Source organism: Diadema setosum, chromosome 5 (genome assembly GCF_964275005.1).
Source record: "Diadema setosum chromosome 5, eeDiaSeto1, whole genome shotgun sequence".
In the NCBI taxonomy this organism is placed as follows: domain Eukaryota; kingdom Metazoa; phylum Echinodermata; class Echinoidea; order Diadematoida; family Diadematidae; genus Diadema; species Diadema setosum.
This window is the reverse complement of record NC_092689.1, coordinates 23,073,162-23,097,111: the sequence shown is the minus strand read 5'-3', so window position 1 is coordinate 23,097,111 and position 23,950 is coordinate 23,073,162. Positions and strand designations below refer to the sequence as shown.

General features: G+C 39.9%; 1 protein-coding gene across 1 annotated transcript in view; it reads left to right on the top strand.

Moving 5' to 3' along the window:
* The window catches only part of LOC140229206 (CCR4-NOT transcription complex subunit 2-like), a 164,838-nt gene that overhangs the window by 48,409 nt on the left and 92,479 nt on the right, over positions 1-23,950 (top strand). The window contains exons 4-6 of the mRNA XM_072309475.1: positions 5,120-5,262; positions 7,654-7,717; positions 11,320-11,467. Of these exons, the coding sequence (XP_072165576.1) occupies positions 5,120-5,262; positions 7,654-7,717; positions 11,320-11,467 (355 nt within the window). The remainder of the gene's footprint in view (positions 1-5,119; positions 5,263-7,653; positions 7,718-11,319; positions 11,468-23,950) is intronic.

The window sequence follows — 23,950 nt, the reverse complement described above, 5'->3', positions numbered from 1 at the left end:
GTCATATTTTTATTCATATCAGTTCAATTCTATTTGATCCAAATCCAGTTAATTTCACACGATCGGCATTTGATGACAATTTACGGAACTGTGCAATATTATAGGAGACAACATGCTTAGCAGACGATTCCTCCTTTTGATTCCCCTCTCCCTGTCTCATTCCCTCTCTGCTCACTTTGATCTTTCCTCTCCCCAGCCCATCCGACAAAGAAGAAGTTCGGTACAATACAAAAACAAAAACAAAACTAAACTAAAACTAAAACAAACAAACAAAGGAACATGTGCTAGCTGAATAAATGGGAATGATGCCCATGCTCCAGCCAGGCCAAGCTTGTGGAAATTTCCATGAAAGCAGAGTGGATCGATCAATAAGTGTTGCCTGCCAGCAAAGGAATGCGCGTATGCATTCCTTCACACCCCACCCGTGTAGTAAACCACGTGTAGATATCAATTAGACAGTCTGGCCTGGGAGTGAGCCAGGGATGATGTCTCTAGCACTAGTCTTGAGTAAAAGCCCCTTTTGAGGTCCTGCAAACGTCATATAATACCAGTTTGTCTTTCTTTTCGCCTAAAAAAAAAAAGCATATAGCGAACAGACCTCACCTCCCTGATATCACAAATGTTCATGTAGCCATGCAAAAGGATTGATTTATCCCTTCTACGGTGTAGGCGAAAACTGAATCAAATGTCCTTTGATAAAAATTCGAAATCTAGCATGCCTGGATAAAGACTACCTAGGTACCTTGGCAATGTACCAGGCCAGCTAGAGCCACATGTTGGATCGTTGAGAGCTAGCGAAGTGAGCAAAGGTGAGCTAGCTGCATGTACGTATACAAAATATTATGGACCTCCTTGGTGAAGGCGTGGGGCTGATCGAATGCATTCTAGAAGACAAAGGCTGTGAACCCTGGCAAATTAATCCTGTTGGTAGTGTTACCGTTAGGTTTTGACAGACAATAGAGAGATTAGACAAAGTCACCCCCATTGTTCATGCATTCTCAGTTTCATTCCGGAATGCCCGGCTTATTTCTAGGCCCTGTTAAGCTGAGCATTCCCAGGCGACGGCCGGAATGGGTATAGAATGCGCGCATTCTCGAGTGCATGCCACTGAGATTAAAGGTATTCCGAACGCATTCTGGAATACCAACGAGTGGATGTCCGTTGCGCCTTACCTCTCTTCAACACGGTAGACGAGTGGAAGCGCGGGCTAGCTATTCGTATTCACTGCAGTGCAGTCTATTTTGCTCGCAGCTACATATTTGTAGCTAGCTGGTTGGAACGTTGAGCTGGTAGCCAGGGCTTTTTATCAGTCCAATGCACACATAAATTTGTGTTTCTCGAGAGTGTAAACTTACGGTAAAACTATATAGCTTGCTATAATAGATCACATACGTAGCACTGGCAGCTGTGTAAAACTTCAGCGTAGTATGGGAAAGTTGATGAAAGTAGCATTCAAGAGGATCATGAAATTTCGTCGATATGACGAAAGTGAGAAGTAGCACTGCACTGATATTTCATCAGGAGACAGCAAGAATTCACCATTGTTTACCGACACTAGTTACGTACCGCTGTATTCCACAAAGTCAAGGTACAATTGTATATCAAGAGCAGTATGGGTACTCCCAAAATTAACGCATTTCTTGGAGAACATAGGTTAAGTCGTTATGGGGTGATGATACGTGGTTGGAGAACTTCAGAGGTTTACTAGTTTTCATATATATACAATATAGTTTCATCAGGGAGGTGAGAAACCAGCCGAGGATCGGCCGTTTACCTGTATGTACAGCATTATACCCTGTACTCTGGCCAGCGGCCGACGTACTCTCGATCTCTACAATGTTCCACAGAGGGACCGGGGAGCGCGCGTAAACCGCCCGGTGCAATCCGATACCGAAAGTCACGTGATGAAAAATCGCGATATTTCTGCGGCTTGGGTTTACACTCGCCGAACTTCGCTTCAAACATCGCGATGTTTCAAAAAATCGCACTCCGGCTGGCGATTTTTCTGGGGATGTTTCGAGGGTGTTTGGGTGTAGTTGCTTAGCAACTTGCACCCAAATGTCGTGATTTTAGAAAAATCGTGATTTTTCCAAGCAAGTGTAAATGGGCCTAAGGTTCGTTCATCTGAAAACGAATAACCCGAGTACAAATTTTGTTTTGTTTTCGGATTAACAACGTTTAGAAAACCAAACTGTACTTCGTTTTTGAATCGATGAATCTTCAAAATAACAACACAATTTTGTTGTTGCTGTTATTCTGTGTCATTTTTTCAAATAACAAGACTTCGAAGTAACAAACAGTTATGATGTTTGTTTTTTTTATCATTAAAGTGAGCAGTGAAGAATAATTCAGAAAAGAAATATAGATGGAGGAAAAATCTTTAAGACAAATAATTTTAATTCGTTGTTTGACATTGTCAATTTATGTGTGTCGTGTTCATTATTCTGATCAAAGAAAGAGGTTTGATATTCCGAAGGTTCATTCTTCTGAATCCGAAACGTTCAAATTCACTGCATCTAGATGTTTGTTATAATCCAAAAGATGTTAAGTGGTCCAAACATTTTACGACATTATTCCGAAGGTTCGTTTAACTGAAATTTGAATAGTGTTCATTCATCTTGAACAAATTATCTGGTCCGAAACTTAATTTTGTTTTCCAATTAATGGATGTCTAGAGTATCTTCGGAATAACGAACTTATATAATGAACAGTATAAAATTTTGGAGACTTTTTTTTTTTGAGGGGGGTGTTTTTTTAATCAAGTAGTAGAGGCTAAGTTAAAAAAAAGAAATAATAAAGAAGACACAATAAATATCTAAAGCAAGAAAATAGGTTATTCTAAACATGACATCATTTCTTTATTTTTTCGTTTGGGCAGTAAAGAAATAAAGAAAAGAGGAGAAATAGCCTCAGTAAGAATATAAGTTTCATTCAACGATAGGCCTAGTTTGTATTCTATTCTTGGCTGGGCATACCTCTATGTATCTTTCTTTGTGAAAATTTTGATTTGATTTTAGATGAAGTGATAAGGCAATGTCTTTGCAGGGTTGACACATACATTTCAGATACATAAAATGGCCTATCATTTTTATTTGAGGCCAATTAAATGAAAAAAAAAATGTATAAGTCACAATGTTTGAAATCGTGCCTGTGGTCTTTGACTTGAGGTAGCTTTGTAACATTCTTTATGCACTCATTCCCCCAGGCACCAGACTGTTAATGACCCCCAAGAACGCGCCATCAGTGCCCGCAGTTTAATTGTTGAATGGTCTCTAATCTACCCCCCCCCCCTTTCAGCACATCTGTCAATATCTTTGGTGTTCACTACTAGACCTTGTCTTGACTGTTACAACTGCTTAGTTTTTGACACGTAATGAGGGAGACAGATTAAAATGCCACAGTGTCATCCCTTCTCCAAAACACAATTCTCTTAAAAGCACATAGACCCGGTGGTGTAGTCGAATGCGTTTGCAGGTGCACGGCCCAGGTTTCCTCCAGAGAACTAGATGCTATTGACTCCTCTTTAGCGCTTACGCTATGACCCATTTCCATGAGTCCAAAGAAGTCTGATCCACTGTATTCAGTGGTCCGATCACAGTTCGGCTCTTGATTCGGCTGAGGGGGATGACAGCTTTTAAACAGCAAACTTCTTTTGTGATGTCATACTAAGGAGCACATAAGCACGCACCCTGGCATCACTACAAACTGCGTGATGCACAGAGAAGACAACGAAGGCAACATTACCTGTTGTAGTAACACCTACGTGCTTTACTCTTGATGACAGCTCAACTTCGGCAATCTTTGTATCAATGGTAACAGTGATCTGCACTATCATCCAACAGTGCCCCTGCAACTACCGGGTCTATGCGCCTGTAAAGGGATGATGAAGGATTGGTTGAGGTTTGCAAGATACTTCACAGAAATCACTCTATGAAATGTTACAGTGCATACGATTCTATAAGAGGAATTCAAAGTTCATTTGATGAAAATCGGTTTTGAAATGGCTGAGATATAAAAAAAAAAAAGTAAAACAAAGCAATCCTAATAAAAGGTGGGTCCCACCTCTTATTGGGATTGCTGTGTTTTGGATGTCTCAGCCATTTCAACATCAATTTTCATCAAAAATTTGTCATCAAAAAAGTTGGAAACCTGTAGCCCTAATAAAAGGTGGGTCCCACCTCTTATTGGGATTGCTGTGTTTTGGATGTCTCAGCCATTTCAACATCAATTTTCATCAAAAATTTGTCATCAAAAAAGTTGGAAACCTCTAGCCCATTTCAATCGGGATGTATCATCCCTTCAATTTTGCTCCCAGACTCAGATTTATGTATATTGTATAGCCATGTCTAGAGTGTTCTTGTTAGTTTTGTTGGCAACCATTGCATCACCACAGTTGAGACTTTGCACACAAAATGCGCATCTATTGTGGAAGTGAATGTGGATCTCGCACAGCAATGCTATTTGCTAAACACCAGCACTGAACTTGAAATGACAAAGATGATAATCCCTAGCAGCTAGTCAAGTTTTAGCTAATTAGAAAATAGCGTGTAAATCCCCAACACAAACGATGAAGCTCGATCGGTTCAGCAGACAACATTCAACACCGGGCCCAGCACCAACTACCGGAAATATGTCATAATTTTGAGGTTGACCTTCCAACACCGACTGATTTCATGTTCGGTTTAAATGTGCTGAGATAGCACGAGCACCGAACTTGAAATCACCAAGTGTGTCACCACTGTATCTAGGGCCTACACATGCAGTGGCTGTGTGCCCGCCAATACTCATTGGTCACTCACCTGCTGCAGCATGCAGGCATGCAGCAAGCTTACCCTGAGCAGAAAACGGTGAACAGTTTCTTCTGCTAACCTCTACATTTACTGCCAAAATACTTGACTTCGTCACCATGGAACAAAATAATGTGATACGGCGGAGGCATACCGGTCACCATAGCAACATTTCTAGTTAAATTGCAGTGTTAACATCCGGAATGTTCTTACTTCTTACACAGTTGCATTCTTTAAGGATTTTGCCAACCAAGCAAGAGAGATCTTTTTGAGTTCAGCTGTGTAAAAATAAAATGGAATATTTCTTTGTACTTCTTGTTTTTGATATCCAGCTGATTTCTCACTGTTGGGGAGCAGAGGAAAAGACAAGACAAACAAGATGGGTCCTTACAAAGAAGGCGGAGACAATGACTATGGAGATGCAATGTTCTTTAATTCAGCATCCATGTTCCAGCCTCACAGACAAGACAAAGATGTGATTAGATACATAATAAGTCTTTCTTTTTTGTTGTTTCAAGTATAATGAGTTTTCTAAGGTACTGCATATGCCATATATTTTGCAAGGTTTATATCTTTGTGGATTTTTGCAAGTCGTGTGCTATTTTCAAATTTAGCATAATGCGAAAAAATAAACCCTTATCCTGACATGAATGCAAAATGAATGCGTACCTGTACTGGTACATGCAGTACATGCAGTACACGGTACATGAGCTACTGTACTGTAGGTACATGATAATTGCTGTACCCCACGATCGCTAATGTAAATACTCGAGAAATTGTTGGGAAGTCTTGATTTGCAAAAAAAAATCAAACTCTATGAATATATGGTGTATACAGTAGTATAACGCAGAGACCAACAACTGTAAGTCTATCGATTTTCGCATCCCCTTCTTTCTGTGCTGTGTTTTTAATCTGAAAGAAATGACTAGATTTTATATGCCATTAAAAATAGAAACTTGTGTTATTGATCATGCTGAAGTGTATGAGTTATAAAAAATTGTTTCTTATTGTTTTTGTTTTTGTTTTGTTTCGGGTTAGGATATGTATGGTTTATTGGTCATTTGTTTGGTTTTGTGGTGGTGTTTCATTATTACCTTTTACCTATTGCGATTGCTCTTTGTCCGGCGTCTGTCGTGCGTCGTCCATCGTCCGGCCTGCATAAACTTTTTACATTTTCATCTTCTTCTTGAGAATCCCTTGACCGATTTTCACCAAACTTGGCAGGTAGCATCCCTAGGGAGATAGAATCTCAATTTGTTCAAGTGGCCACCATACCCCACCTGGGGGGCCCCCAGAGGGGCCCCCACCACCCAAAATTAAGGAATCTTAAAAAATCTTCTTCTCTAGAACCAGGGCCCCGTTGCTAGAAACTTTGCGTTTAAACGCAACTTGCAACTGATTGTCACTGGCCAATCAAAATCATTGTTGCATGCATGTCTTCTTAATAGGGCAGACCCTGAGCCAATCAGAATGGTTGTTTCAAAATTAGCAATTATTTGCAATCGATTGCAACTTTCTTGCAACGGGGCCCAGAAGTGATAGAGCTAAGTTAACACTATGAGTTAGTACATTGATGACTGTAGTTTCAAGTTTGTTCATGGCGGAATCAGGGGTGCCCACCTTGGGACCCAGGGGAGGGGGCTGGGGAGGGGTCCTAATGGGGCCCAAATTGTACATTTTCATCTTTTTCTTGAAAATGCCACAATGAGTTTTCACTAAACTTGGCAGGTAGCATCCCTAGGGGGGATATAATTTCAATTCCATCAATGGGCACCATGCCCCACGGGGCCCAACCCACCTCCCCCCCCCCCCAGTTTTCTCTAGAACCAGAAGTAATTGAGCTAAGTTAATACAATGAGTCAGTATATTGATGACTGTTGTTTCAAAGTTTGTTCATGGCAGATTCACATTGGGTCCCCTTGGGTCCCCCCGTGGGACCCAAGGAAGTGGGGTGGGATGGGTCCAAATGGTGATGTAAATTGTACATGTTCATCATCGTTGAAAACACCTCGATGAATATTCACTGAACTTGACAGGTAGCATGCCAGGGGGTTAAGATCTCAATTTGTTCAACAGGGCACCATGCTCCCCGTGGGGGACCCGAGGGGGCCTAATTTCCCCCCCCCCCCCCACATTAAGGAATATTTACAATTCTTGTCTAGAACCAGAAGTGATAAAGCAGTTACTTTGATTTTGTACAGTATTGATGACTGTAGCTCCAAGTGTGTTCATTGCAGATCCAGGGCTGCCCCATGGAACCTAAATTTTTATCTTGCTGAAAACAACATAATGGATTTTCACCAAACTTGGCAATTAGCATTCCTGTGGGGATAGAATCTCAAAGTGTTTGAATGGGCACCATGCTTTCCTTGGGGGCCCCAGGGGGTCCAAACCTCCAAAATTAAGGAATATTCAATAATATTCTTATGTAGAATCAAAAGTGATAGGGCTTTAAGTCTTTTTTTTTCCCCAAACTGCATAATCCAACATTCTATAAAATATAGTGTACTTGGCAGGTATTTTTACCAGTGTGATGGGATATGCAAATGGACACCAGCTCTCAAAGCTACCCCCACCACAAGTTTCTATTAAATGTTCTCTGGTAAGAGTCTGCGAGAATGCATGGAAGGTGAACTTGCGATACTCAGGTGAGCGCGAGACCCTCTTTTTTTTTTTTCAAGTATGAGACAAATATGCACATTTGTTTGCTTTAGATATATGCATGATGTTAGTGAATGCCGTTATTTATTACTGTCATTACCTAAAACTGACTGTTGCTCGGGAGTCACGTGGTGAGAAGCAGTTATGTTCATTCTTGATTGATGTTTTCATTGGGTTCTTATCCACTTGTGTTTTTCTTTATCAGTTAATGGCATCACAGTCACAACCACTTTCACAGTTCTCAGGAAGTTTTTATGGTGGTCAGCAAGGTAAGACAGCTGCTCTGCAAGTCAGTTGCTTTTTGGCTTTTATGTCACCATACCTAAACAGTAAGCAATAAGGTTACATCTTGCTCATTGTTGCCAGTCTTGCATACAATGTATATGTTTTCCACATGCTGTAAAAGCAAGGAGGTTCGAGAGATGGAGTTACAACTGGCTATTATTATTCAATCAGCTGTCAGTTTTCTATGGATGGACAAAAGAATTCCACATGTGCATTTGTGCCTTTGATGTTCGATGCTTGAAGCCGCCATCTTTCTGAGTAATCTGAAGATTCATTTTTAACGCTAACATAATATTGGGTATATGCTGTTTGTTTATATATCAAATGCAATGAAATTTCACCTAATGATAAAGCATATAAAACAAAAGTCAATTCCATTCTAAAATATGTGCAAAAGTGTAAATCTGAGCTGTATTTTGTGAAAGTGTTTGAAATTTTATCCTCGTGGAAAGCTGGATTTATCACTTTTCTCCTTATTTCCGCCAAATGAAACTAATATGGTATCATCTTCAAGTATAGTTTTTTAAAGATTAACTAGTCAATGTACCCGTGGAGAGCCAGAAATCCTCTATGGGGATTCCCCCAGAAATGGTCAAGGTCACTGGGTCAACGGAGGTCAAATAACTGTTTTGCGCTACTCCTTGGTCCGATCTTGGCCAAACTTGCTGGAAGCATAAGTAGGCCTACACCTGGGAAATCTGCATTGAGGATATTTCTGGGGGAATCCCCATATAAGTAGGCCTACACCTGGGAAATCCCCATTGAGGATATTTCTGGGGGAAATATATCATACCAAGGTGCCACCGCATCTACCAATGCAGCCAAGGTAGGAAAAGTAAGAAATCAAAATAGCGCCCTCTATTGGGTATTTGATTATTTAATTATTTTTACGCCTCCGCCACGAAGGGTCGCCGGAGGCATTATGTTTTTGGGTTGTCCGTCCGTCCGTCCTTCCATCCGTAATCAATTTTGTTGACAGCATAACTAAAAAATCGTTTTAGGTATTCTAATGAAACTTGGCATGTACAGTATATGTATAAGTGGGCAAAGTTGTGCCTATCAACTTTTGGGCACACATGGTCAATGTGCACAAATGCTCAAATTTTACTATTTGCCCCATAACTATGCAATGCCTGAAGGTATTTTCTCGAAACTTAGTGTATACGTGAACTACCAAATAAAGATTCTCCAGAGAGAGTTTCGGGTTCAGAGGTCCAAGGTCCAAGGTCAAGTGAAAATGTTCATGTTTCACTTTTTTCTCCATATCTCACAAATGGTTCAAGGTATCTTCATGGAACTTAGTACATATGCATGCACTGACTGGCAGTGATTATCTAGGGAATGTAGGGGTCATGTGTCAAAGGTCAGGGAATCAAAGGTCAGGTGTCAAAGGTCAAGGTCAACTCACTTTTTCCCTCATATATGCAATGCCTGCAGGATTTTTCTTGAAACTTAGTGTATGCATGTATTACTCAATAGAGATTCTCTTGGAAGTTTTTGGCCATAAGGTCAAAGGTCAATAGGTCAAAAGTCAAGTGAAAGTGCTAAATTTCACTTCCTTAAAATTATAAAAGAGTCAAAAGTTAAGTAAAAATCCTCGAATCCCCAAATACCTGCCCTTTTAGATAATATAGCCATTCTTCCAATTAAACCTAATTCAAGGAAAGTGAACATTCAACACATTTATGACAAACCTGTCATTTTAATATTTTGCAAGTTATGTGAAACTGTCATCACACATTGTCAAGACATTGTACTATAGACCTATTAGGAGAACCACGCATTATGGTGGAGGTATACCAGTTCTGTTGTAGAAAATGTGGAAGTAACTGTTAAATTGGCTGAAAAATTGAAATTTCTAATTTGCCATAGAATGAAAAAAAAATGAAAATAAATTTCTGTTTTTTATACCTCCGCCACGAAGTGGTGCCGGAGGTATTATGTTTTCGGGTTGTCCGTCCGTCCTTCCGTCCGTCCGTTATGATTTTTGTGGACAGCTTAACTAAAAAAACCTTTTGAGGTATCCTGATAAGCCAGTTCGGGGTTCCACTTTGAGCATGAGCAGAAAAAGGTCATCTGTACCAGTAGAGCATGTTGGTTTTTATATTCACTGAGATAAGCATCTGTGATGTAACAATTATTCAAGTGATCCCTATAAGTGGTGCTTGCAAGCACATCCACCTGACAGCAAAAGCGGTATCTGACAATATCAACAGAAAGAGTTTGTTAATACATTCAATGCAAAATAATGAAATGGATGCTTTCCAAAATGCCAATGGAAGGATCATTCTGGTCACCTGGTCTACGCAAGTTCATCCTTTGTTTGAACATGACTGATGAATTCCATAGATTGTTACGTTGGGCAAGCTTATGCCTTCTGTCGCTTGAAACTAGTGGAGTGCCTAATCAACTGAGAAAGATGAAAGGTCATTTGTACCCATGTGCCCATGAGCTAACCCCGAACTGGCTTATTGAATTTGGCATGTATGTGTATTAGGGGGTGAAGTTGTGCCTATCAACTTTTGGGTGCACATGCTCAAGGTCAAAGGTCAAAAGGCAAGGTCAAATACATAAAATTTCACTATTTCCACCATATCTATGCAATGCCTGAATATATTTTCTTGAAACTTAGTGTATACATGTATTACTAGTACCCAATTAAGATTCTCTGGTGAAAGTGTGGGGTCATGATGTCAAAGGTCAAAATGTCAAGAAAAAATACTAAAACTTCACTTTTTTCTCCGTACCTTGGAAATTGTTCAAGGTATCTTCATGGAACATAGTATATATACATGTACTGACTGGCAGTGATTATCTAGAGAATTTAGGGTTCATGGGGTCAAAGGTCAGGGGTCAAAGGTCAAGGGCAACACTTCAAAATTTTACTATTTCCTTCATATTTATGCAATGCCAGCAGGATTATTTTTTTTTTTACACTTGGTGTATGCATGTATAACCTAATAGAGATTCTCTGAAAAGTTTTTTTTTTTTTGCCTCAAAGGTCAAAAGGTCAAAGATCAAGTGAAAGTGCTGAACTAACTTTTTCCTCCATATCTCGGAAGTGGCTCAAGTTATCTTGAAACGTACTACATATTTATGCATGTTCTGCCTGACAGTGATTATCTTATGAATTTTAGGATCAAAGGCCAGATGAAAATGGTAACAATTTACTATTCAATACAGAAATTGCACTCTTTTTCTCCATACCTTGAAAATTGCTCAATGCATAAACTTATGAATGGGTCAAAATCAAGTTAAAGTCCTTAAATCCCCAAATACATGCTCTCCTATTCATCCAATTAAACCTACGTCAAGGAAGGTGAATATTAAACACATTTGTGACAAACTTGTCATTTTAATATTTTGCCAATTTTGTGAAAATGTAATCACACATTGTCCACATGTAATATAGACCTACATTTGTATTAGGAGAATCATGCATTATGGCGGAGGCGTACCAGTCGCCATAGCGACATTTCTAGTTTAAGATTTCCCTTCTTTTTAGTTTCTTCTATTTTCGTTGATGGTTTAAAATCACTGTTCCTTCAACTACTGATAAGTTGTGGTTTTAATGATTACCATCTAGGCATGGGCCTTCAGAGTAGCCTACCACGAGTCCCATTTCCAGCAAGAAGTACAGGCTTGTCTGGCCACTCCAACTTAGGGTTGCCCACGTCATCAGCAGGCATGGCGCTGCCAACATTGCCTCCGCCTAACCCTGCATCTCCAAACAGGTGAGTGAAGCACTACCATCTAGTATGAAGGTGAGCAGTGCATTGTTCATTTGATAGTGAACATCATGATCTATATATATATAATACGCGAAGTTGTTGTTGTTATCGCGGCCTTATGTATTTTCTGTTTTATTCCGGCGTTGCTGGATTGTCTATCTCCTCCCGAGCCGTCGGCTCCGGGCAGCTGCGACCGGTGCCATCGGCCACAGGAGAGTATCCTGCATCGAATGGCGCGGGTTTCGTCCCCGCTCCGCCTCCGTGTCGACGTCGAGGACGAAAAAGAAAAATTAATTAGATAGATGCATAATGCATTTTTGTGCGTGACGAAAGAGCCGAGCGTTTTAATATTCACCAATCCTGTGCTGGATTCCTACTTTCTCGATAATGCATCTTTTAGCTTGCAGAGACAGTGGGATACTAAAGATGATGGGTGCAGCAAAATCTCTGACATCTTCAGGCGGACACGCACGCACGCACTCAATGTATTCCACAGTTCTGTGATGTACTCGCGGGTATTGTGGTATGCCAGTGTGTGGCCTGCGCCTGTGTATGTATTGACAATGGTTACATGAAACACTATCTGCGTGCGCGTGATATGGACTCTCATATGGTATAATACACAGCGCGGTCATGTAAAGCATTTACGTACAGTGACGTTCGCCATTGGCATTGGCGTGCCCAAATGAAAACAACGCATGCTGTTATTTTATTGTATTTTGCACAACTGCAGGATACTATGCAGCTCAGGTACGTCATTTAGTTTACTCTCGAGTCGGGTATCATTGTACTCAGACTGTTTAGGACGGCTAAATATCCACTTAAATTTTGTCCTTGCTGATCGTATCCTTCATATCAGTTTACACGAGCCGCTGTCCATTCGTGTACTGCAGAGCTGCTGTAAACATGAATATTCATAAGATGAACGGACGTAGAGGAAACCCTCGCTTTGCCCACCGCTTTTCTTTTCTTTTTTTTTTTTTGAATTTCCAAGTGGAAATAAAATGGGTGGTTCTATGGTCCATAAAGAAGAAGAAGAAATGAAGACAAAAATATTCTTCCTTCTCCCATAATGTGGGAAAAGAGTTAAAGAAAAAATACGAGGCCCTGAGATCCATGGATTCCAACGGGTGGCTACTTATCAAAACTAATGACTATATGTTCTCCCCCTCCCCAAATAATAATGGAGGTTATAGTGGTAATATAATAATAATAATAATAATAATGATAATAATAATAATGATAATGATAATTATGATAATAATAATATAATAATAAAATAATCATAATAATAATAACAATATTTATAATAATAACAATAATAATAATAACAATAATGATGATAATGTACCTGTGTCTGAAGCAGATAAGCAGGTGGTTCTATGATCTATCAAACCAAGGTTTGGTGATAAAAACAAAAAGAAGACAGCAAATGAAGACGAAAATATTTGATTTCTCTCAGCACAGTAGCAACAAAAACACAACTGGGGTAGTCCTGCTCAGCACAAGATTATGTATGTTAGTGCAGTAAAGCAGTTTTGGACAGTTTGCGCAGGACTGTCTTCAGAAAAGCTTTTCATCAAGAGCAGAAAAATGGGGGGGGGGGAGAAACAGATTTTTACAATTCTTATTAAATTAACATTTCTGCCTCCCTATGTTGATCATCCCTATATTATGACTCTACTCTCTCCTCTCCCCTAGATAATGATAATAATGTTAGTAATAATAATAAAAATGATAATAACAATAATAATACACTGAAATAATGATAATAAGAGAATAGGCCAATGCAAATGAATGGGGAGGGGTGCTATGATCCATAACTAAGAGTGGGCGGAAGAGACGCAAACATCACTGGATTGTTTTTATGTTTAAAATGAAATACCAATAATACTGAAGCTATTTGAAATAAGCAACCTTGAGAGTAACCTTGACATGACAGAAAAAAAAATCACTATCCTTGACCAATAAACTATTTTTTTCTTAATTCCCTTCAGTCATCCCCATGTCAATGAATTATATCAAATTATAAAACCGAATGACTATTATTTCCCCTCCCTCAAAGTAACAACAATAATAATAATAGTAATCTTAATCACGATTAAAATGATAATAAAAAGAATAAACAGTATCAATGAGATAAACAGGCAGTTCTAGATCCATCAACCCAAGTTTTGATTATGGAAACAGAAATGAGGAAGCAAATGAAGACGAAAATATTCTTTGTGTATTTCTTCTCTCATAACGTGGTTGAAGAAATATTAAAGAAAGAATACGAAGCCCTGAGACCCGTGGATTTCCACAGGTTTATAATACTTATAAAACCTAATGACTGTGATCACAATAATAATATGACAGTAGGGGCATAATAATAATAATATGATAATAATGATAATGATGATGTTTATTCTGAAGCAGATAAACGGATGGTTGTATGATATATCAAACCAAGTTTTGGTGATTAAAAACAAAAAGGAGGGAGCAATTGAAGACGAAAATATTATATTTTCTCTCATAACGTGGGAAAAGAAATAGGAATGACAAAAAATGCAAGGCCTTGAGACCAGCCGTGGATTCCCTCGGATGCCTGCATGGATGCAAGAGCAGGGGGTATTAATATCAAAGTCATAGTGTCAATAGTATTTCCCCGTTCACACGGGAAGAATCTGTGGGCAGAACTTTCAGAGAATCTCATAAGGCGTGACAGATTTACTATCACGAGCGTTCGCCCGCGTCCGGCATGCCTTCTTATCTGTTAAGTAGCCAGCTTGGCTCGAGCTTGGCATGCGCCCATGCCGTCCGCGTTCGGGAACGCCAGCTTAAAAGTCTTTTGTTTAGTGCCTTTGTTTCGAACACAATAGCGTCAACTTCACTGCACCCAATCGACCACGAAGCCATCGCTCCATGTAGCCAGCGTTCGGGAACGCCCGGATTAAGTCTTCCCTTTGTCTTGTGCTGAACACTCACATAGTTGATTTCATGGAAGCTTAAAAAACGGACAAACTAGCAAACAAATGAAACCACCAAAGGCATCGCACTATTACGCGTTAGTAATGCTGTGATTACCTTAATTTGCGTCGATGAGAGGCGTAATCAAAAAGTATATCCGAAATAGTATTTATTCCCCTTACATGAGCGTGAGACCACTCTTGTAAGCAGCTTCTCAAGTGAAGCAAAATGTGTGTAATGACGTGACAAGTGTATTAAGAAAAACATTCACAATAGCTAGGTAGATTGACGGAAACTTGACACCCATGGCCGTGCCAGCCAGGCAACAGGCTGGTGGAAATTTCCAGGAACTTCAAAGCAGGTTTGCCACCAGGCAAAACCGCAGGGTAAAGGAATTTGCGTACGTGCTGAATGGGTCGTAAACATCGTGTCAATTGCATGGGGCCTGGGAACAGGGGCTATGTATAGTAACCCTGTGCTGTATAATACGTGCATGCTGATGGAGACACGTGCTGGAGTTGGCGAGAGCTAGCTGATGAGAGCTGCCTGCCTGAAACCAGGGAGGTACATAAATAAATCTATAAATCTATAAATCAAATGCAAGTCCATCAAATCACACGCGACGCTGTATTTAAACGCAAGAGCATTGCCGAGAAGACATGCAGTTTTCGTACGAACTTATAAGAAACTGCGTTTAAACGCATCTCTAAACATCTACGGAAGTGAGTTATTGTTGAAAAGACCTGCATCATTTCTTACTTCGTACGCAAAATTAAAAATTAAACGCAACCCCAAAAATCAAATGCAAGTCCATCAAATCACACGGAACGCTGAAAAGACTTGCGATTGATAATCATCCCACACTAGAAAATTGTAAGAAACTTAAGCTCAATTGCGTTTAAAAGCAATTCTAAAAGTCAAATGCAAGTCCATCAAATCACAAGCAACGCTGTATCTAAAACGCAAGAGCGTTGCAGAAAAGACTTGCGGTTTCTGTACGAAACTAGAAACTCCGTTTAAACGTATAAAAATCTATACCGAAGCGTGCTATTGTTGAAAAGACTTGAATCATATTTTTTTATTTCGTAATGGAACTTTCGCCGTGACCGAACTTAGTCTGCACTAGCAGGGGAAACACATCGCAACATTTACACGTTTCAGACTACCGAAACGCATCGTGCTTCACGAAATGTCAGTGAAAAAATAGTAGCAAATTATTGTTACTGCAGTTCGCTATTCCGAAGGTTTAAATATAAGTCCAAAGTTAAATAAGTCCGACGATGGAAAGATATTCATCTTTACGAAGGTTAGTAATCCGAAAGATGTCGTTTCCGGATTAATAAATTTTTCTTCTTCTTTTCATTTCAGACTGGCCCGCGCCGTACAGAGCGGTAATAGGGAGCTTTAGATTTTAGACGCGCTGACGTTCAAAGGAAAAAAACATGATCTGAGCTTGCGCAGTAGCGCGCGTAAAGTCAATCTATTTTTAGCTTGCGTCGCCTGAGTTGTTTACTACGCGTACTGGGCTATTTTCACGTCCGCACAGTTTGCGACGTAGAGAGCTTCTTCATGCACCGATCATATGGGGGCGCGATTTTATTTTTTATACATTGCGTCCCAGCGTAATCTAATGCTACTTTTCTACACGACGCAGGGAGAGGAGAACGTCCAGCGCACTCGTCGTCTCAAACGTCCGCGCGTCAAAATCTAAAGCTCCCTAATGTTGCGAATCGGAGCGCGAGAACAATTTATTTTCAGAGTATGGCAGTAGAAATTTAAACAAAACAAATAAAAACATGGCGACTTAGGGAAGGAAAATCACACATCCTATTTCAACTCAGTCGGCACTGAAAAATTATCTCGACAGAATCATACGAATTCACACGCATATCTTCACAGCAACGCACTTGCATTTAAATCGCAAAGTTGCATGCACTTTGGGGAATATGCGTTTGTTTTTTCAAATCAAATTTAAAACGTACAGTGTCTAGAAACGGGTCCAGGTTTCGGATCCCGCTCTTTCAAAATTTCTCGAGAGATTTGGGTTTTGTGCAATGCCGTTACTAATCCGCGTGTGCTTGTTTCACAATAAAACTCGAATGAAGATGTACACAGCGATAGAGGCTCAGCTCAGTAGATACCTGCCTCCAGTGACAATATTCATGTGTACAACAAAGAGTTTGTGAGCCCATTAGCGCAATGTCTATTCATGACTATGTGTACCAGGGGGGCATTTCATGAAGGAACTTGTCGGATAAAATGTGCGACAAGTCAATTATATCCGACAAGTTCAGAGAAATCAGCCAATCAGACTGAAGAATTTCTCAAAACTTGTCGGATATAATTGACTTGTCAGATATGTTATCCGAGAAGTCCCTTCATGAAACGCCCCCCTGGTGCCCGATCGATACTTTCATTGTTTGATGGCACATGTAGTTGACCATGGAAAGGGGATACATGTATAGGCCTACAGCTTGACTGCTTCCGCACAGGAGGAATACCAACCTGTCCATTCTCAAGTCGACCTGCAAAGAGAATCTGGCTTTTGAGCATTTCAGGCTCTTGGAGATGTGGAATTGGGTTGTGTAAACCTAAAAGCCGCGTTTACACCATGTTCGCGGCAACCACGGCAGTCACATTTCAGGCCATCACGGACAAAACGGGACGGATGTGAAACAACGCTGTGAGACGAGATAGGCAAATGTGACAGGCCGTGATTGCCATGATTGATATTCGTTAATGTAAAAAATAAATACGATTCATTAATCCGAAACCGCACAAATTTTGTGATTCTAAAGGTGCATTTATCGGGATATGAAATTAATTACGTTACTCTGAAAACGAATAACACAACTTGTTCCTTTTAATTTCTGGGATTAAACAAAACATCAGAAAGCAAAGCTTATTTAATTTTCGGATTTTTAGTCTGACATTGGGTTGTTAGTAGTTCGGAAAATAAGTATTGAAAATCTTTGAGGCAAGAAAATAAGTTGAATTCTTATTATGGCATCGTTATTTCCTTTGCCTTATGTTCATTATTCCGAAAGAAGAATAAGGTTCGTAAATCTGATGGTTCTTTTTGCAGAACCCGCAAAACACGCAAATTTGATATGCCTTAACTAATAAATTTGTTAATCCAAAATTGTATTAGGGCTCGTTAATACCATTTGTGGCATTATTCCGAAGGTTCGTAAATGTGAGAATGAATTACGTGCATGGTACGATTAAGCCCCCCATTCTGCACGCAGGAGGAATAGGGGCGTCCCCTAACAAAAGGAGGAACGCGAGCGTTCCCCATGCGGCCGAACGCTCGTGATAATAAATCTGTCACGCCTAAGCGTTTTTGGTGATTTTTCCCTGAATGTTTGTTTGTTTGTTCTGCGAGGGTGAAAATGTGTGTGTGTGTGAGTGTGGTGGGGGGGGGGGTGGTCATGAGTAAAACTTTTCTTTTTATTTCATCAATAAAAATGTGCAAAATAGTATATACGAGAAAAAAATAAAACCCCTCAGACCCGTGGATTTCCATGGGTGCTGCTAGTTGTAAAATAATTGCTTAATAAGTTTGCTTTGGCTAAAATCTTAAAGTGATCTCTTGCAGTCATTTGGTCTTGTGTTGTCAGCCATGTTGATGGCAGTGTTACTGTGATCTATTGTCTAGTGTGTGTCTTATGTGTTTTATAAACAAGATACATAATAAAGTTGCTTCACTATGGTGTAAGGCAGAGCTCCCCCCCCCCCCCCCAAATAAATGCTGTGCAGTTTTCAGACATGTCCAGATCTATATTTAGGTTAGGCAAGCCACATCTCACTATGATTAGATTTTATGTGATCATGAAATAAGCGGTAGTGGCCATTTAAAATTTGGTGGAGATAAGAAGTTTTGGAGGGGTCCAATTGTCATGTGATCTGTAAAAGATCATGGATCACCTTCTGATTCTGAACGAATCCTTTGTTTTTGTCTCACCCACGTGGCAGAAGGAAGACTTATGCGTCACTTTTCCACCATCAATTATTTGGTGTACTCTAACTTTCCACAGCTTTGAGCTATGACCACCAAACTCATGCCACAGGTACATAACCTAAAGATACCTAACAAATAAGAATATGGGTGAAATCCATCAAGGTCAAAGGTCAAATTGTCAATGAAGTATACTGGTACTCTCATTAACTTTCCACAGCGTTGAGCTATGACCACCAAGCTCACACCACAGGTACAAGTGTACATAACGTACAGATATCTGTCAAGTAAGAGTATGGATGAAATCCATCAAGGACAAAACTCAGGGAATAATTTTCCTTCTCGAAAATGAATAGCAATTTTTTGTCTATGGACATACATTTTCAACAAAATGGTATACAAGTCTGTGTAATGAAACTGCTATGCAAATTACATTTTGTATAGCAGTCACACCAAAATGCATAGTAAATTGCTATGCGATACCAGGAAAATTATTCCCTGCAAAGGTCAAATGTCAATGAAGTTTCCGTGACAGCATTGTTCTCACAGTATTGTGGTGTACTCTCAATGACTTTCCACAGCTTTGAGCTATGACCACCAAACTCATACCACAGGTACATGTACACAACCTAAAGATGTGGATCAAGTTTGAATATGGGAGAAGTTCAAAGATCAAATTGTCAATAAGCTTTCTGTACCTGATAAGCATTGAACACATGTACTCTCAATAACTTTCGGCAGCTTTGAACTATGACCACCAGATTCGTACCACAAGTACATAACCTACAAATGCCGGTCAAGTTTTAATATGAGTGAAGGCCAACAAGGTCAAGGGTCAAAAAGTCAATGAACTTGCCCTGATAAGCACTGTACTCACAGTATTGTAGTGTACTGTATACGCTGTTATTTTCGCGAATGACGAGGACATAGACATTTTCGCGAGATCTTGTTTTCGCGTATCGACACCGACGCTTATGTTAATGCTCTGTTAATTAAGCACATGGAGACGTTTTCACGTGTTGTTAAATTCGCGATCCAACTCTGATAATTCGCGAAATTCGCGAAAATAAAACCCTTGCAAAAATAACAGCGTATTTTGTAAAATAGTACTCGAAATAATTGTCCACAGCATTGAGCTATGACTACCAGACTCACACCCCTGGGACATAACCTGAAGATGCCAGTCAAGTTTAAATGTGGGTTAAGTCTGACAGTTCAAAGGTAAAATTGTCATTGTTCTTTACCTGATAAGCACTGTATATACATAGTACAGTACTCTCCGTGTAATCGGGTAGGCTCGGGCAGAGCGTTTCTTACCCGATTAACAGAAGAACACGTCTCATTCACTATTGACACACACAATGTGTATGCATTGTACACTGCACCAAACACCTGCACTGTATGCTTAGCAGGCATGCTTGCACGACACATTAATATAAATGTTACAGTTGCTCAGTCACGAGCAATAATTTACACTCTTTTTATGGACAAATATGTCTTCAGAAAACTTTGTTTGACTACAGGCTCCTTGCTAACATGCAGGTGTTTTCCAAAATGTACATGTCTCTTTGCGTGCACTAGTCACGTAGAACGTCGGGTTGCTTTTTGAGAAGTGACTGGGGAAAAGCAAAATTATGGAGCTGGTGCATATGGCCTGATTTTCGTTAGTTCGCTATTTTCGTTAGTCCGCTATTTTCGTTAGTCCGTCCGTCCGTCCTTCTGTCCGTCCTTCTGTCCGTCCTTCCGTCCGTCATTCTGTCCGTCCGTCCGTCCGTCCTTCCGTCCGTAATCAATTTTGTGGACAGCATAACTAAAAAACTGTTTGAGGTGTCTTAATGAAACTCGGCATGTATATGTATGAGTGGGTGAAGTTGTGCCTATCAACTTTTAGGTGCACATGCTCATGGTCAAAGGTCAAATGCTCAAAATTTCACTATTTCCCCCATATCCATGCAATGCCTGAAGGTATTTTCTTGAAACTTAGCGTACATATGAACTACCAAATAAAGATTCTCCCGAGAGAGTTTTGGGTCGCGAGGTCAAAGGTCAAGCCAAAATGTTGAAATTTCATGTTTTTCTCCATATCTGGCAAATAGTTCAAGGAATCTTCGTGGAACTTAGTATACATAATGTATATGCATGTACCGATGGGCAGTGATTATCAAGGGAAGTTGGGGGTCATGGGTCAAAGGTCAGGGAGCTCAAAGATCAAGGTCAACTCCTCAAAATGTCACTACTTCCCTCATATTTATGCAATGCCTGAAGGATTTTTTTCAAGACTTGATATAAATTTATGCATGTTCTACCTAACAGTGATTCTCTGTGAAACTTTGAGGTGAAAGGTCAAAGGCCAGGCTTAGATAATGATATTTGACCATTTGATACTGAAATTATACTTTTTCTCCATACCTTGAAAATAACTCAATGCATAAACTTATAAAAGGGTCAAATGTCAAGTAAAAATCCTCAATTCCCCAAATACCTGCACTTTGACATTTTAATCATTCATCCAATTGAACTTAGTTCTAGGAAAGTGAATATTCAGCACATTTGTGGCAAACCTGTCATTTTAATATTTTTCCAATTATGTGAAACTGTCATCACACATTTGCAAGACATTGTCCTATAGACCTATTAGGAGAACCATGCATTATGGCAGAGGCATACCAGTCGCCATAGCAACATTTCTAGTTGATTATTGTATCCCTCGGCATGTATGCAGACTTTGGATTCAGCAGCGTTACTCCGCCACGTCACATTCTTGTGTGCACTCTAACGGCCACAAAGCTTGACAGATTACTTTGAAATTTTGTATGGAGGTTCATATTGGTAATATCTCCACACCTATAACTTTGGGTGACGCTGCTCCCAGTGTTCCATCTTTTATAGGGTAAAATGTCATATTTTTGTGCATAGATTGTGTGTGCTGTAGAGGCTACATTTGTTAACAGATTTTGTTCAAATTTTGTATTGGGGTTTATCATAATGTAATTTACAAGCCTATAGATTTTGGATGTGCTGCTCCCCAGTCTTCCGTCTTTTATAGGGTCAAAAATTATGTTGTTGGTGGATGGTTTGTGTGCGCTCTGTAGGCTACATTTCTTGACGGATTTTGTTCAAATTTGGTATGGAGGTTTATCATGATGTAATCTACAAGCCTATAGATTTTGGATGTGCTGCCCCGAGTGTTCCGTCTTTTATAGGGTCAAAGATCATGCTGTTTGTGGATGGTTTGAGTGCACACTATAGGCTACATTTCTTGACGGATTTTGTTCAAATTTGGTATAAGATCTACCATGATAGAATCTACAAGCCTATAGATTTTGGATGTGCTGCCCCCAGTGTTCTCTCTTTTATAGGGCAAAGGTTATGTTGGTGGATGGTTTTTGAGCGCTCTATAGGTTGCATTTGTGAACAGATTTTGTTCAAATTTGGTATGAAGGTCTACCATGATATGAGCTACAAGTCTGTAGATTTTGGGTGTGCTGCCCCCAGTGTTCCGTCTTCTATAGGGTCAAAGGTTATGTTGTTGGTGGATGGTTTGTGTGCACTCTATAGGTTACATGTACATTTCTTAACCCATTTTGTTCTTATTTGGTATGGAGGTCTACCATGATATGAGTTACAAGTCTGTAGATTTTGGATGTGCTGCCCCCAGTGTTCTGTCTTTTATAGGGTCAAAGATCATATTGTTGATTGATGGTTTGTGTGCACTCTATAGGCCACATTTCTTGACAGATTTAGTTCTAATTTGGTATGAAGGTCTACCATGATATAATCTACAAGCCTATAGATTTTGGGTCTGCTGCCCGCAGTGTTCCAGCTTTTATAGGGTCAAAGGTCATACTGTTGGTGGATGGTTTGTGTGCACTCTCTAGGCTACATTTCTTAACGGATTTTGTTCAAATTTAATATGAAGGTCTACCATGATATGAGCTACAAGTAGAAAGATTTGGGATGTGCCGCCCCCAGTATTCCCTCTTTTATAGGATCAAGGGTCATGTTGTTGGTGGATGGTTTGTGTGCGCTCAATAGGCTTCATTTCTTGCAAATCAAATGGTTTCCCTTGGCACCTGCAGTTTATTAGTAATCAATACATAATATGCACATGTATACCGTGAATACATCACCTGGGCCTGAGAATTAACAAAATCCCTTTTCCAAAATGAAACATACGATCAAGGGAATCAAGGATTCGTAACATGCAAGAAGACTATTGGGGCAATCACTACTGGAATCTCAGCTTTTCAATTTTTTGCTTAAAGTACAAACAAAAACAAAACACTTTCAACACGGACTGTTCAGTGAAACTGCAAAATATTCCTTGTGTTACTGATACTTGTATGCATGCAGAAAGGATTGCATCGGACGACTGTCATATATACTGAGACAGCCGTACATAAAAGGTGTACATCTAACAACTCAATATCTCAAAATATAATATCGAAGGTGACATTTTATGTGTTTTGGGTTTTTGTTTTTTGTTTTGTTTTTTTATACCAAATTACTAAGCATCCGACCAAAGTAATATCTTATCTTGCTTCGTGTTGATGTGAATATGACTACATTTTTTTTTTCTGGTGTCGGCAAAGTAGTCAACCGTATGAAAGATGAGCTCAAAAAAAAAACAAACAAACAAACATACTTCTTTACTTGTCATTCCAATCTTTACCACTGAACTCTATGGATTGAATGTAAATGTTTGATTTGGTATCTGTAACAGTTCATGCTCTTTCTGGAAGTGTAGTTACAAAGGTGAGGGGAAGTCACCGTGAAGAATATACTCTGCAATGGATAAGTTTTAGGTAATAATTATGCCTATCATTCAGTCTCCTACTCTCCTACTAGACCTACGTATGTAGAGTATAACAGGCATGAGATTTCTCCGCGGATCCGCGGATTTCTGCGGATTTTGAAATTCTGGGGGGAAAATACACAGTCGGGAAACTTTCCGTGATTTTCCTCTTTTTCTCTTTTTTTTTTTCTTTTTTGCAGCCACCATATCTCGCCGTAAAGCAACGGATGCTGCGTGTGTGATACCGTACCGTAATAGCTGTGATGTATCGGCATTGCATTGTGTGAATGGTGATGAGTGCATTTTGTCAGCAGGCAGCTGTGCGATGTTGCATGCATGATGCGTGAAATGGACTGTACATACTGCTAGGGAAAGAGCGCACGTGCGCTTCTATACTCTTTGCTGCCAAGTACAGTACAAGTAAGTGGCGTGGATGTGAAACATGCGTGTCGATCTACTTCTGGCTTGCAGTGTGGTGTGATGCACACATGTGTGAGGCTGTAGCTGCCGCGTATTATGCATGCTGCCGCAGCGTTCCGTGTGATGCGCTGCTATTGTATCCCTCCCGCTGATTACGATGGACTGATGGTTGGCGTGACTACTTTTAATATATTTGTCATCGTGATTTTGTGGGCCGGTTTGAGTATTTTTTCTTCAACGAGAAAATGAAGACCCTCGATAAGGATGACCCTCGTGTAGCGGATATTGGAAAAGATGTCTCCAATAAGTTCAAGTGGCAGTGGTTGGACTATGAAGTTGATCTCCCAGCACCAGTTTCGTCTTA